The sequence below is a fragment of the Melanerpes formicivorus genome, unplaced genomic scaffold (assembly GCF_026170545.1).
Source record: "Melanerpes formicivorus ecotype bairdi unplaced genomic scaffold, bMelFor1.0.p_v2 SCAF_20, whole genome shotgun sequence".
In the NCBI taxonomy this organism is placed as follows: Eukaryota; Metazoa; Chordata; class Aves; order Piciformes; family Picidae; genus Melanerpes; species Melanerpes formicivorus.
The window spans coordinates 12,117,050-12,128,903 of record NW_027142372.1 but is presented as its reverse complement, the minus strand read 5'-3'; the positions used below and the strand labels follow the sequence as shown (position 1 = coordinate 12,128,903).

The following is an 11,854-nucleotide window of genomic DNA, read 5'->3' as shown; positions in this document are numbered from 1 at the left end:
TCGAAACTTGGCTGTACCTCTCCAGGGAAGTGCCCGAGCTTTCATTTGAGCGCGTCCATTGAGAGGCACCGTTTCCCGGGGGAAAACAATGTAAAAACGACAACAACAACAACAAACCACCCCACAAAACTATTTTACAAAATAAAAGGCAAAAATGCAACGCTCCAGAGTGACCTCAGCGCTTCCACAGCCGGGACAAACCCCTCACGGAAATGACCGCGACCGGCTCCGGGACACCGCAGCCCCAAGGCGGGGTTTGGCGGCGGCCGGAGGCAGCGCCCAGCTCCGCGCACCGAGCACCGAGCTCCGCTCCGCGCCGCCATGCCGGGGCTGCTGGCGCTGCTGGCGGCCGTGCTGCTGGCGGTGCTGCTCGGGGCACGGCGGGCGGCGGCTCCCGTCTCCTGGGTCCCGCTGAAGCGCTGGGCCCTGGGCTGCCTCCTGCTTTTCCACGGCGCCGGGAGGCAGCGGGCGGCTGGCGCACTTCCCGCGGAGCCCCGGCGGCCGCGGCCGCTCCGCCCCGACCCCCACGTGAGTGTCCCGCCGCTTTCCCGGCACCCCAAGGCTTGGGGTCCCCTTCTCTGGCGCCCGCTTTTGTGACGCTCTCTTTGCTAGTACTTCTGTCTCCCCCTGCCCTGGCACCCCCTTGTTCCCTTGGGACCCCATCCCCAGCATCCTCTCTCCCATCCCTGGAACTCCCTTCTCCTGCGACCCCATCCCCTGTATCCCTATCATCCAAACCCTGGGACCCTCATCTTCTGGGACCCATTTTCCTCATTCTCCTTGGACCTGTACCCTGCTGGTCCCACACCACCTCCATCTGCAAAACGCACATCCCTCAGGGATGTGCATCTGCCTCTGTATCCCCTACACCCCAGAACCCTATATTGCTGTGAGACCTTCATCCCTCTTGTACCCTATCCCCTGTATCCTGGGTGTCTGGCATCCTCTACCGCCCAACTCCTGAAACATCAGGACCCACATCCTTCTCTCTACCTTAAATGCATCTCACTGAGAGCAGGTTGGGACTGTCACCTTAGCTGACCCTTGCAGGGAGAGTGGTTAACTCTAATCAGACCAGCTGATGTTGGTGGGAAAAGGCAGATATACTATGGGCCACAAAACCCTTTTATTTTAGCACACTTAGTGAATGGAATCTAATTTTCCAGGTGTATTTGTCAGCTTAAAAAACTAATAAACCCTCTTATGTACAAGCTGTACCTTGCCTATGTTCATGGACCATCCTGTCAAATACTCACCATGCCTACCTGGGAGATTAAGGTGGGCTTTTCTGTGTTCCTTGATGACAAGGGGAAGCATAGAGGCTGGTGAGAAAGGATTTCCCTCAGTTTTCCCTGCCTCACCAAGATATCCTCTGAAATTTTGGATCCTAAGTAATTTATGTGAAAAATCAACCTCTTGCTAACATTTCCCGGAGCCTTCTGGGAATTCTTAACTCGCATTACTTAACAAATGCATTGAGGCTTCAGCTTAGCCTTTAAATAAAGAGACTGTGTTCTCTTGCATTTCATTTCTACTAATTAAACTGCTGCTTAGAGCGTTTTGAAGTGTTTTCACAGTCTTAACTGGATTTGATAGGGCAAGGGTGACACCTGCTTCCACATCAAACTGACAGCCAGGGTGGTTAGAGGCAAACCCAAGAGGTCTGTGCTTTCCTCTTTGCTCCTCTAGGCAGCAACAGTGGAGCCACCCTTCCAAAAGAGGTACAAAAACACATCTGGAAAACACTTCCAGAAGTGATGTCTCTGAATTTTTGTGTTGGCAGCCAGCAGAATTGCTCTGAATGTGTTTCCAGACTCTGTGCCCTCAATACCGCAACCCTCCCACCCCCTGTAATTACACACGTAAGGACAAGAACAATCTGATATTCTTTATTTTTTTTGGCATTTTATGATGGATAGTTTTCCAAAAGCAGAACTTCATCCATGCCCAAAAATGCATTCCTGAATCTTGATTTCCATGTCCCAGCTTATAAAACTTCCCTGTGAGCAAGTTCTGCAGAATGGTGTGTGAAAGTGTACATCTGAGTTGTAAATTTCTGTGCCTAATGGTCTCTGAGATGTGTGGTTTTAAGTGGACCTACACCAGGCCAACTGATAATTGTTGATTAACTGCTAATTGTCTTATTATTTACTATCATTCTGTTCCATTTTAGTTCTGTTTGCCCTAAGTATTAGTTGTGATGCCTAACAGCTTGGAGCTAGCCAGGGAAACGACGTGATTCTAGCTCCATTTCATCCTCACAGACATGCTTATTGGGGACAGATTTCATAAAGTTTGGTCAAGGGAACTCCTTGTTGCAAATTAATCATCTTAATTCAGGATAATATTTCATCTTGTCCAAGCCTATCATGCAGTAATTACATTCTCTCTCTAAACCAGCTTCTTGTCTGCTTCCTCTCTGCTTCCTGATAAGGAATGGTGGCGGGGGGGGGGGGGGGGGGGGGGCGGGGAGAGAGGAAGAAAAGGAAAAGATGAATGCTTTTGTGTCACTCTATGATGTTATTGTTGTTTGACTAAATGTTGTGGATCTCAGTCATTTTCTGAGCACATGGACTGCCCATTCTTACAAATGAGGCTTCACTGCTGCTTGCAAAACTCTCTGGCTGTTTGCTGATTGCCTGCTATTAAATATTAAAAATGAAAGTAAAACCTGAGTCCTGAGAAGAAGCATAGGGAAAACAAAGAATTACTCACCTTCTGCCTCTCTTTTCCTGCCTCCAGCTGGAGCTGAGGTCCATTTCCCTTTCCTTTTCCCATTCCCTAGGCTCTTGATTCGGTTTATTTCACCGGCTTTGCAGAGACCAACAAAACCTTTGTGATTGCTCGTCTTGCAAAACGTCCTGATGGGATCTGTGAGATGTGGCTCTTCCTGAGGGTGGATGGAATAGGAGAGTTTGAAGTAAGTGGTGGATATAGGATGAAATTCAAGAGCAGAGTTTAACTCCTACCTTGAACCATTGTTAGAATTCCAGGCAAAAGAATATTCACAGAATGGTTGGCTGGGGTAGGAAGGGACCCTTGGAGATCATCTAGTCCAACCCTCCTGCTAAAGCAGGGTCACCCAGTGCAGGTTGTCCAGGACCGTGTTTAGAATCTCTCCAGAGAAAGGGTCTTCAAAACATCTCTGAGCAGCTTGCTCCAGGGCTCTAGCAACCTCAGAGCACAGAATTTTCTCCTCATCTTCAGATGGAGTGGAACCAGTTGACAGCTTTAGGAGACAGGACATATTTTTCAAAGAGCAGCTGAGGAGTTTTGGGAGCTTGCATGCACTAGATTTATAAATCAGTTTAGAGTTGCATCAAATTCAGTCTAAAAATAAATTTACCCCAAAGCCCTGCAATGGCTTGGCTGTAAGCTTGACAGCTGTGAGCATAAGCTGAGCTCTTGTAGTGGCCTCCTTTCACACAAGTAATGCAGTTGTGTTATCTGAAGCAATAATGTGTCATCTTATAATTCAGGTGGCTTAGATACAATTTTCCTGTTCTAATAACCACACAGAAGGTAGAACTGAAAAGCCAATTCAACCAAATGTCATGCAGAAGACCATCAGAGCAGGAATTCACCCACATTGCATCCTCACTATTGAATTAAGCAAATGTTTCCCTGAAATGTCTTTCTAGCACCCACAACATCCGAACATGATGGTGAGTGATGAATCTGAAGAGCTCTGGAGTGGAGGAGGGCTCACTATTGAATACTTAGAGCCCCAAGCACGCTGGAAAATAAACTTTGATGGACTGCTCAGGTATTGCAGCACTTTCATTTATCCATACACAAAACCAAGTTTTTTTTGACTCTATCTGGAAATATATTCAACCAACTTGAACCAAAAGCTATTTGATAACAAGTGCTTGTTGATTTGTATGGAATGGAATTACAGTTAGTGATACATAGCATTGACATTCCACCTTAGCACACAATAGTGTAATTCTTCAGCAGTGTCTCCTGTTGCATCCATTTCCCAACCTGTAAGAAATGTTTTGCTCTTTGTTTGGGAGTGATACAAAATTATAATGCTTTGCCTTACAGAAAAGGACCCTACCGACAGCAGTGGAGTGAAGAGGAAGGAGAGCTTGTGCCAGTTAAATTCTCTTTTCAGTAAGAGTGCTTCACATTTGCTTTGGGGATGTACAGAGAGTTCTTGGTTAGAGAACTGATGACTACTTTCCAAGGCTCATGCCCTTGCTTTTCCTTTATGTTTATTGGCTCTATTTGTCTGATAAAACATGAATTTGCTGTTAGAGTAAGCACTACATTGTGAAGTAATGCTGCATTCTCTTCTATGAAGAAAGAGAGAACTGGAGCTCTTTAGTCTTGAAAAGAGAAAGGTGAGATGGGATCTTATCGATGTCTATAAATATCTGAGGGGTGGGTGTCAAGATGAAGGGGCCAGCCTCTCTTTGCGGGTGCCCAGAGATAGAACAAGAAACAACAGGTACAAGCTAGAACACAGGAGGTTCCACCTCAACACAAGGAGGCACTTCTTTATGGCAAGGGTGATGGTGCACTGGAACAGGCTGCCTGGAGAAGCTGCGGTGTCTCCTTCTGTGGAGTCTTTCAAACCCCACCTGGATGTGTTCCTGTGCAGCCTGCCCTGGGTGCTCCTGTTTTGGCAGAGGGGCTGGACTCAATGATCTCTGGATGTCCCTTCCAACCCCTAACATTCTGTGATTCTGTGATGTGCAGCTCTGAACAGACTACATGAGAGAAAGCAGCATGCTTTCACTTGGCTTTGCTCTACCAGCTTCCCTTTCTATGGGATCTGTTGACCCTTGAGGGCTGTTGCTGCTCTCCTCAATTTCCTTTTATTTTTCATTCCCTTGAAAAGTAGTCACACATTCCAAATGGCAAAAATGGGAATTTTCCAATAATGTTAAGGTACAAAAATTGTCACTGTCAGAGTAGCAAGTGCACAGCTTGACCTAATATGACCTGAAATCTACCAGTGCCTTTTATTTTTTACCCTCTTTTCCTAGTTGGGACAACTTCACGGAAGTCTTTAACTTTAATGTTGACAGTCACCCCAGCACATTTGCACAGGCTATTGCCATGGAACCGTGGACAATGGAGTTCTTCCAAAGGGTCAAAAAGTAAGAGACAAGATTAACTTCTTCTGTGGTTAATAGTAATTTTTCTACAGATCTCTTCAGGGTCTGTCATGTGTTGTTGCAGGTGATTTTAGAAGGTGAGTTTAACTGGAAGTGAGTGAATGAAGCACATGGCTCTTATCATGACTCTTATCCTGGTTTCATTACCTGGTTTCATTACACACAACTTGAGGTCTTCCTGATGTGTGGATGGAGGGACCTGCCCACAGTTTTAGCCTGTGAAACCTTGAGCATTATGAATATTTCTCATTATTTTATAATTCCTAACTGGCTGATTTAGGTTTTTTCTAATTCAATGATACAGGTAAATCTAAGCAAAGAGCTCAATCTAATCATCTGGAAGTAGAGCTAAAGTGGATGTTGTAAAAGCTTCAGAGAGCTGAAAAGATGAGAGGAAAATATGAGCATCAATAGTATGTTGACTGAATAGAAGCAGAAAATAGGTATACCAGTAGTGTGTGGTCTGGGCTGATGATACCTGCTGACTTAGTTCAGCAATTTCTCAGACAAAGGGCATTTTTACAGTCTGTCAGGGTGGGAATTTGTTCCTGTTTCATTCTCATGTGTCTCATAGATGTCATGTAGCAGTAACTGGGAAATGTAAAAATGATTGCTAATGTGTAAAATCTGGCATAGCCATGAGCCAGATGCTCTGAAACCTCTCCTTTTTTTAGGGGGTTATAAATCTTATCAGATTGACATTGGGGCTGCCTTGATTCTACCTTCTTGATTTTGCCTGTTGACTCTGCTTTCTCCCAGACAAAGGGACCAACATTTCCGACACGAGCAGTGGGGTCAGGCTGTTGGAGAAATTGAGATAAATCATGAGAAGACAGAAGCACTTTCTCTCAAAGGTGTTCGGAGCCACTCTTATGGTAACAACACCAGAAATAATTCACTCACTTGGCTGCCTTCACTGTAGCTGGTACTGGTAGGACAGAGGGCCTAAAGATTACCTTCAAATCTAACCAATTTTATGCCTGGGCACAAACTTAAGACATTTCAGAGGACATTTTAAAGATATGTATATTCTTACTGTGTTACCAGTTAGTGGATAGTTCTTTATCCAAAGTTAATGTCAAATCTTGAAGGTCTTTTCCAACCTGGTCTATTCTATTCTATTCTATTCTATTCTATTCTATTCTATTCTATTCTATTCTATTCTATTCTATTCTATTCTATTCTATTCTATTCTATTCCATTCCATTCCATTCCATTCCATTCCATTCCATTCCATTCCATTCCATTCCATTCCATTCTGACTGGATGTGAGGAGGAAGTTCTTCACTGTGAGAGTGGTGAAGCCCTGCAATGGGTTGTCCAGGGAGGTGGTTGAGGCCCCATCCCTGGAGGTGTTTAAGCCCAGGCTGGATGAGGCTCTGGCCAGCCTGATCTAGTGTGGGGTGTCCCTGCCCATGGCAGGGGGGTTGGAACTAGCTGATCCTTGTGGTCCCTTCCAACCCTGGCTGATTCTATTCTATTCTATTCTATTCTATTCTATTCTATTCTATTCTATTCTATTCTATTCTATTCTATTCTATTCTATTCTATTCTATTCTATTCTATTCTATTCTATTCTATTCTATTCTATTCTATTCTATTCTATTCTGCTTTTTCCAGCAATGGGGATCTTTAGGTAGAGTGATTTTGTTCTTTTTGGCAGGTGTCCGGGACTGGTCTGAGATTTACCGTTACGTCATGATTTTGGCACACTTTGAAGTAGGTACTCACATAGCAATGTGCTGCTTGACTATGAAAATGGAGATGTTTCTGAGCTTGTGAGCTATATTTAAATAACCAGAACTAAGGCATCCACAGTGTGCAATCAGAAGTGCTAACTGGTGCCATAATTAGCACACACTGATGCTCTCAAAAGCAGAACCACGTGTGTAAACACTGAGATTTTTGAACCAAAAGTTGTTTTGATAACTTGAAACTGTTTGGTGGGTTTTTTTTTTTCCTTCCTTTTTTAAATTTAACTTTTTAATATAAATTTAAGTAGGCAGCCTTACAGGATAGATTCTCAGCTGCCTCAAATACCCAGCACTCAGCTGAGCTGTGCCGTCACACTAATTGAGAGCCTGAGGTATTTGGAGGCATCCTGAGCCTTCATGACAGCAGTCGGCAAATATTTCTGCCTGTGCTGAGCTCTAATTCTCTGCTTTGCTGTTGTGGCTGTGCTGGAGGAGAGTCAGCACTGTGGCTGCTGGGAGCACACAGCCTGGGGAAATGCTAAATGCTGGCCTGAGAAGCTGGCATGCAACCTGAACAGATGCTCCTGAAAAGGCATTTCCTTTGCCAACACGGGTGTGAAGAAATTTAAACTCTCTGTTATAGACAGAATTACAGGAGTTAAGTCTGAGTTCAGAATAAAAGCTCTTTCCCCAGCATATAAGCACACCTTAGAAAATCCCACATACTTGCAGATCCAGGAGTTGCTGTGATTTAACATAAGCCTGTGTGCCTTTTAATAAGACTCTGCTTTTGCACTGTAATCTGTGTAATCAGGTGGTAACCTCTCCCTTCATCGTTATTCAGGACTTAAAATGACTGCCATTTTCCCCCTCCTAATTAAAAGCCATCTGGCTGTTTATTAAGAAGGAATTGAAATTTATTGCCAATTGAAGTTTGGAGTCCTCATACCCTGAGTGCTTTACATGTAGAACATCACAACGTAGGTTTATATTTGGCTCAGAGCAGCCCAAGTGGAGCATGAAAGGATTCAAACTCAAGGATGAAAGACAAATGAATAAATACATGAGATTCCAGTTCCTTCTTATTTAACACTTTTCCTCTATGCTGCTCTCAGGAATAGAATGCAGGTTAGAAAAGACACCTGGTCAAAACAAGGCTGACCATCAGTTCTGAATATGGCTAGCTGCTATCTCTGCATGTGTTATTTCCCTCCTCCTCTTCTGTCTCCTTGCTGTGGACTTTCTGTTGCCTTAATGTCCTTAATTTGTCCTTACTGTGTTGAGTTTATATTCCTGAACTCTCAGCCAGATACTGAGAAGATTTAAAAGTATGAATTCATAGCACATTGCATAGCCTGAGTTAGAGCCAGTGTCTTAGTCAGGCCAAGGTAGGACCCACAGAAATGAGTCTGCACAAATTAGGCTGCTTTTTGTTTGGTCTCTTACAGGATGGGACTGCAGCACATTTAACAGTCATTAATATGCCAGCTACCACAACTAAGTAAGTAAACCAAGGAAGTTTATGCTAAAAATATAAAGGTGGCAGAAGCTGCTCTGCAGGATGCATATATGCACATTCTTGCTTTGAACCCGTACAGCCCAATTTCCATCCCCACCCTCTTGTTCTCCACCCAATTTTCCATCTGCAGCTGGTCACAAGGACAGCTTTTACCTTCAATCTCTTCCTTTCCATTCCATTACTGCTTGGGTGATGCAGTTGCCTGGATGATTTAGAGGTATAAATTGAGCACTTCCAGCTATTCAAGAATGTGTAGTGGGGCTTACAGAGGGAGCCCTGCCTTGATGACTGATGCTCTCTATATCCAGAAGCCTAAAGACCATTGGTTATGGTTATGTAACCAAATGGGACCAAGTGACCTGCCTGTCCCACCTGCCCACCACAATCCATCCTGCAAGCCTCATCTTTTTTGCATGCTTGACTTCCTCCACTCATCATTTGCAATATTCCCCAATATAACTTTGTCCTTTATTCCTGCTGCTATCCATGGATGAAGGCAGTGCTCAGCATTGAGCTGCTCTGGCAGGTCAATGTGCTGGCCCATTTGAAGGTTAGTTGAACTTTAAATCTGCTCCATTTCTTTTTCCTTCAGCCTGACTGTTGGTTATGTCTTTTTCCCTGATGGGAGGAAGGCTGGGATTGAGCGGTCCAACGCCTCACTGGCTGAGATGGCTGATGATGGTGTCATCAGGGAGGAATATGGAGTGACTTTTACTGCTGGTAAGCTAAATGTGGCCCAACTAGATTTGCCTTCAGCTTTTAGGCATGCAGTTAATTTAGTGGAGGAAAGGCTAGTCAGCGAAATTCCATGTGATCCTTGGAGCAAATCTGAAAGTTAAATGCATGGTGGTACACTCTGAGAAATATACTTCTAGGCTTAAGTAACATTATATGTGTAGGGTGTCAAAATGTGTGTTATGAGGTAGATTCAGCTGCTCTGGAAATATGACTTGATCAAAGAGCTACTTTACAAAGCAGACAGGAAAACTATTGCTCTTTAGAAAAGTATAAGAAGAAACCATATGCAAAAATAAGAGTTCTTGAGAGGGGTTTTTGGGTATTTTTTTGGGGGGGGGATGTTGTTTGGGTTTTTTTGAGATAAAATCCTCCTGAAGGTTGCAAACATTCTTCCCTTATTTGCTCTTATCAAAGGTGGCAAGTACTTTGAAGTTTCTGCAAGGCTGGACAAGCAGGCTTGCCCTGTGGTGTATAATGGCCTGACTGGAAGAGGTGTTTTCCATGAGTGCATTGCAGATTTCCAACTGAATGGGTTGACTCAAGGCTGGGGCTTGGTTGAATTTTATTACAGGTAAAATAAGAACAGACAAGAGGTTAAAAAAAACCAACAACATCCTCTTGTATTGGTCTTTGTGGCTGTAGCTCCATAGATACTTGAAGCATAAATGCACAGATTTTTTTTGGTCTGATACAAAGAAGTTATGTTCATATAATGCTTAATTCAATTGTGTTAATTATTTATATATATATATATATAATATTAAAGTGTGTTAATTCATATAGGGCTTAATTAAATTATGTTCATATAGTGCTTAATTAAATTGACAAACACTGTATGCATTGTTTGACAAGGAATACTTGTACAAGAACTTCATCCTTGCACACAAACCATGGGCACTTATTTGGTTGGTTGTTCTGTAGATTTCTGTAGGATCTTCTGTGGGTCTCCATATAGGTTTAAGTTGGTGGAGGATCCATTCTAGAGCCTCTTACTTAGGCTGTCAGTCACATTATGAAAATAATGAGACCTTTATCCCAAGCAGAACACTAAACTTTTACAGTGTGAGGCTTGCTCACTAAGCATTTGTCAGACTAGAGCACAGGACAGATAAATGTTCAGAAACTCAGCACAAGAATGCCTTGACAAAGTGTGTGCTTCACAGTGGGGTCCTGTTCCTCCTGCCACGTGATTATTTTGGTCTTTTACTCGAGCCTTTTCCTTACTGAGTCTTTTCTCTCATGAGAAAAAGGCAAGTTTGGTTGTTTACATTCAGTTTGCTTTTTAAAATGAACGTTAGTTCTTGGCTGTCAGAGGAAATGCCATAGAGGAGTTGCAGGAGATTGAAAGCTCAGTTTCTTCTGCAAAGCCATTTGCATTTAAAGTACATAAAATAGGCCATTAAAGTGCCAAACACCCGCTGGTTGAACTGGAAGGCTGTGGCCTGTAGCTGCTGCCAGGTGCCTGCTCCACTCCCCTCACTGGCTGTCAAAACCTGCATCAGGGAGGAAATCACCCAGCACGGAAAGTCTCAGCTAAAACCCAAACAAGGTATCTTCTGCAAGTCCAGACAATCCTGGTGTTTCTAGATCTGCCCCAGAAAGGCTTCATTTGGCAATGCTGACAAAATTCCTGTAGTCTCACAGCTCGTATCTGCTTCCAAATCAAAGCCATGTTAGAAATTAAAGGGTGAGTGTCTGGTTCTTCCTCCTCACCACAGGATGCTAACTCAGCGTCATTGCTCTTCTTACAGGGATGAAGTTGCCCAGCCAGTTCCAAACTTGCAGCTTGGTTCAACAGCCAAAGGACCTGACCTTTCTTCCTGGCACCCTACAGCCAACAGCTCTCCCCCATGAACATTCCCAAGCTTGTCTCAGCGTCATTAACAAGCAGCAGCTCTCACCAAAAAAATGTTACTCTCTGCAAAATGCTCAATTTTGAGTGTGGAACTCAGGATGCTGTGGAGGTCAAGGGTATTAAAGGCTTTAGAGAGAAATGAGATATGATTTTAGTTGTGCAGCTCTTAGTGGTTGCTCACTATGGTGGTCTGGAGGCAATTTAAAGGAACCCTCTGGACAGCTGATTGCAGGGAGAGTGCACTGGGAGGGATCATTCTATGCTTTGTCTCTTCGTATTTTTCCCCAACTGCCAGCTGCTTCCCACTGTGAAGACCAGGATGCTGGGCCATGTGGAACTCTGACCTGATTTTGCAGTTCCTCTGCTCTGTCAGATTTGTTTTTGAAATAAAAGCTCTATCTTTCTGAACTCTGTGGTTGTTTTAGTCATTAAAACATGGGGAAAAGCCATTACAGGAAACCAGGCTGATTCAATAGTTTTGTCTGTGCCTGTATGAGAGCTGAAATGGAAGAACTGGGAGAAAGCACATCTAAATGAGGTGTCCTCTAGGAATAGCATTAATGGCCAATGAAATAAGTGGTGCAAACACGTTTTTCCCTTGTCTGAAGGGTCTGGTAGTCTGATTTAGAAGGCGTTCTGAATTTCTCATCATTCACTTGGACTCAGGTGCCATATTAATCACAACATCCATGTTAGTCACTGGCAGCTGCTGGCCCAAGGTGGCCTTCAGTGTATTCCCTACCTAGATGCATCTTGCCATGAAGTACTGACAATTAAACATGTCAAGAAAAAAACCTGGAAAGTCTGGGAAGAAAGGATTAAGGAAAGATGCCACTTTCTCTATAGCAGGCAGTGATGCTGTGCAACTGCTGGGAGCATCATAAGGTTATGTTGTAATAGTACCTCAGTTCTTATTGCC

At 43.8% G+C, this 11,854-nt stretch overlaps 1 protein-coding gene across 1 annotated transcript; it reads left to right on the top strand.

Moving 5' to 3' along the window:
* The first annotated feature begins 297 nt into the window (after nt 1-297).
* Nucleotides 298-11,343, top strand: LOC137447370 (uncharacterized). The gene is made up of 11 exons (XM_068150834.1): nt 298-528; nt 2,786-2,920; nt 3,642-3,766; nt 4,051-4,119; nt 4,998-5,111; nt 5,889-6,004; nt 6,793-6,848; nt 8,272-8,324; nt 8,935-9,062; nt 9,495-9,651; nt 10,832-11,343. Exons 1-11 carry the CDS (start codon nt 322-324, stop codon nt 10,932-10,934), a joined length of 1,263 nt encoding a protein of 420 aa, XP_068006935.1. The 5' UTR covers nt 298-321; the 3' UTR covers nt 10,935-11,343.
* The last annotated feature ends 511 nt before the right edge of the window (nt 11,344-11,854 follow it).

What these genes read in the sequence shown, in the direction of transcription:
- LOC137447370 (XM_068150834.1), top strand. Translation starts at nt 322, where the DNA reads ATGCCGGGGCTGCTGGCGCTGCTGGCGGCCGTGCTGCTGGCGGTGCTG. An exon ending in CGCTCCGCCCCGACCCCCAC is followed by an intron (nt 529 to 2,785) that starts GTGAGTGTCCCG and finishes CCCATTCCCTAG; the next exon opens with GCTCTTGATTCGGTTTATTT. An exon ending in TGATTTTGGCACACTTTGAA is followed by an intron (nt 6,849 to 8,271) that starts GTAGGTACTCAC and finishes GGTCTCTTACAG; the next exon opens with GATGGGACTGCAGCACATTT.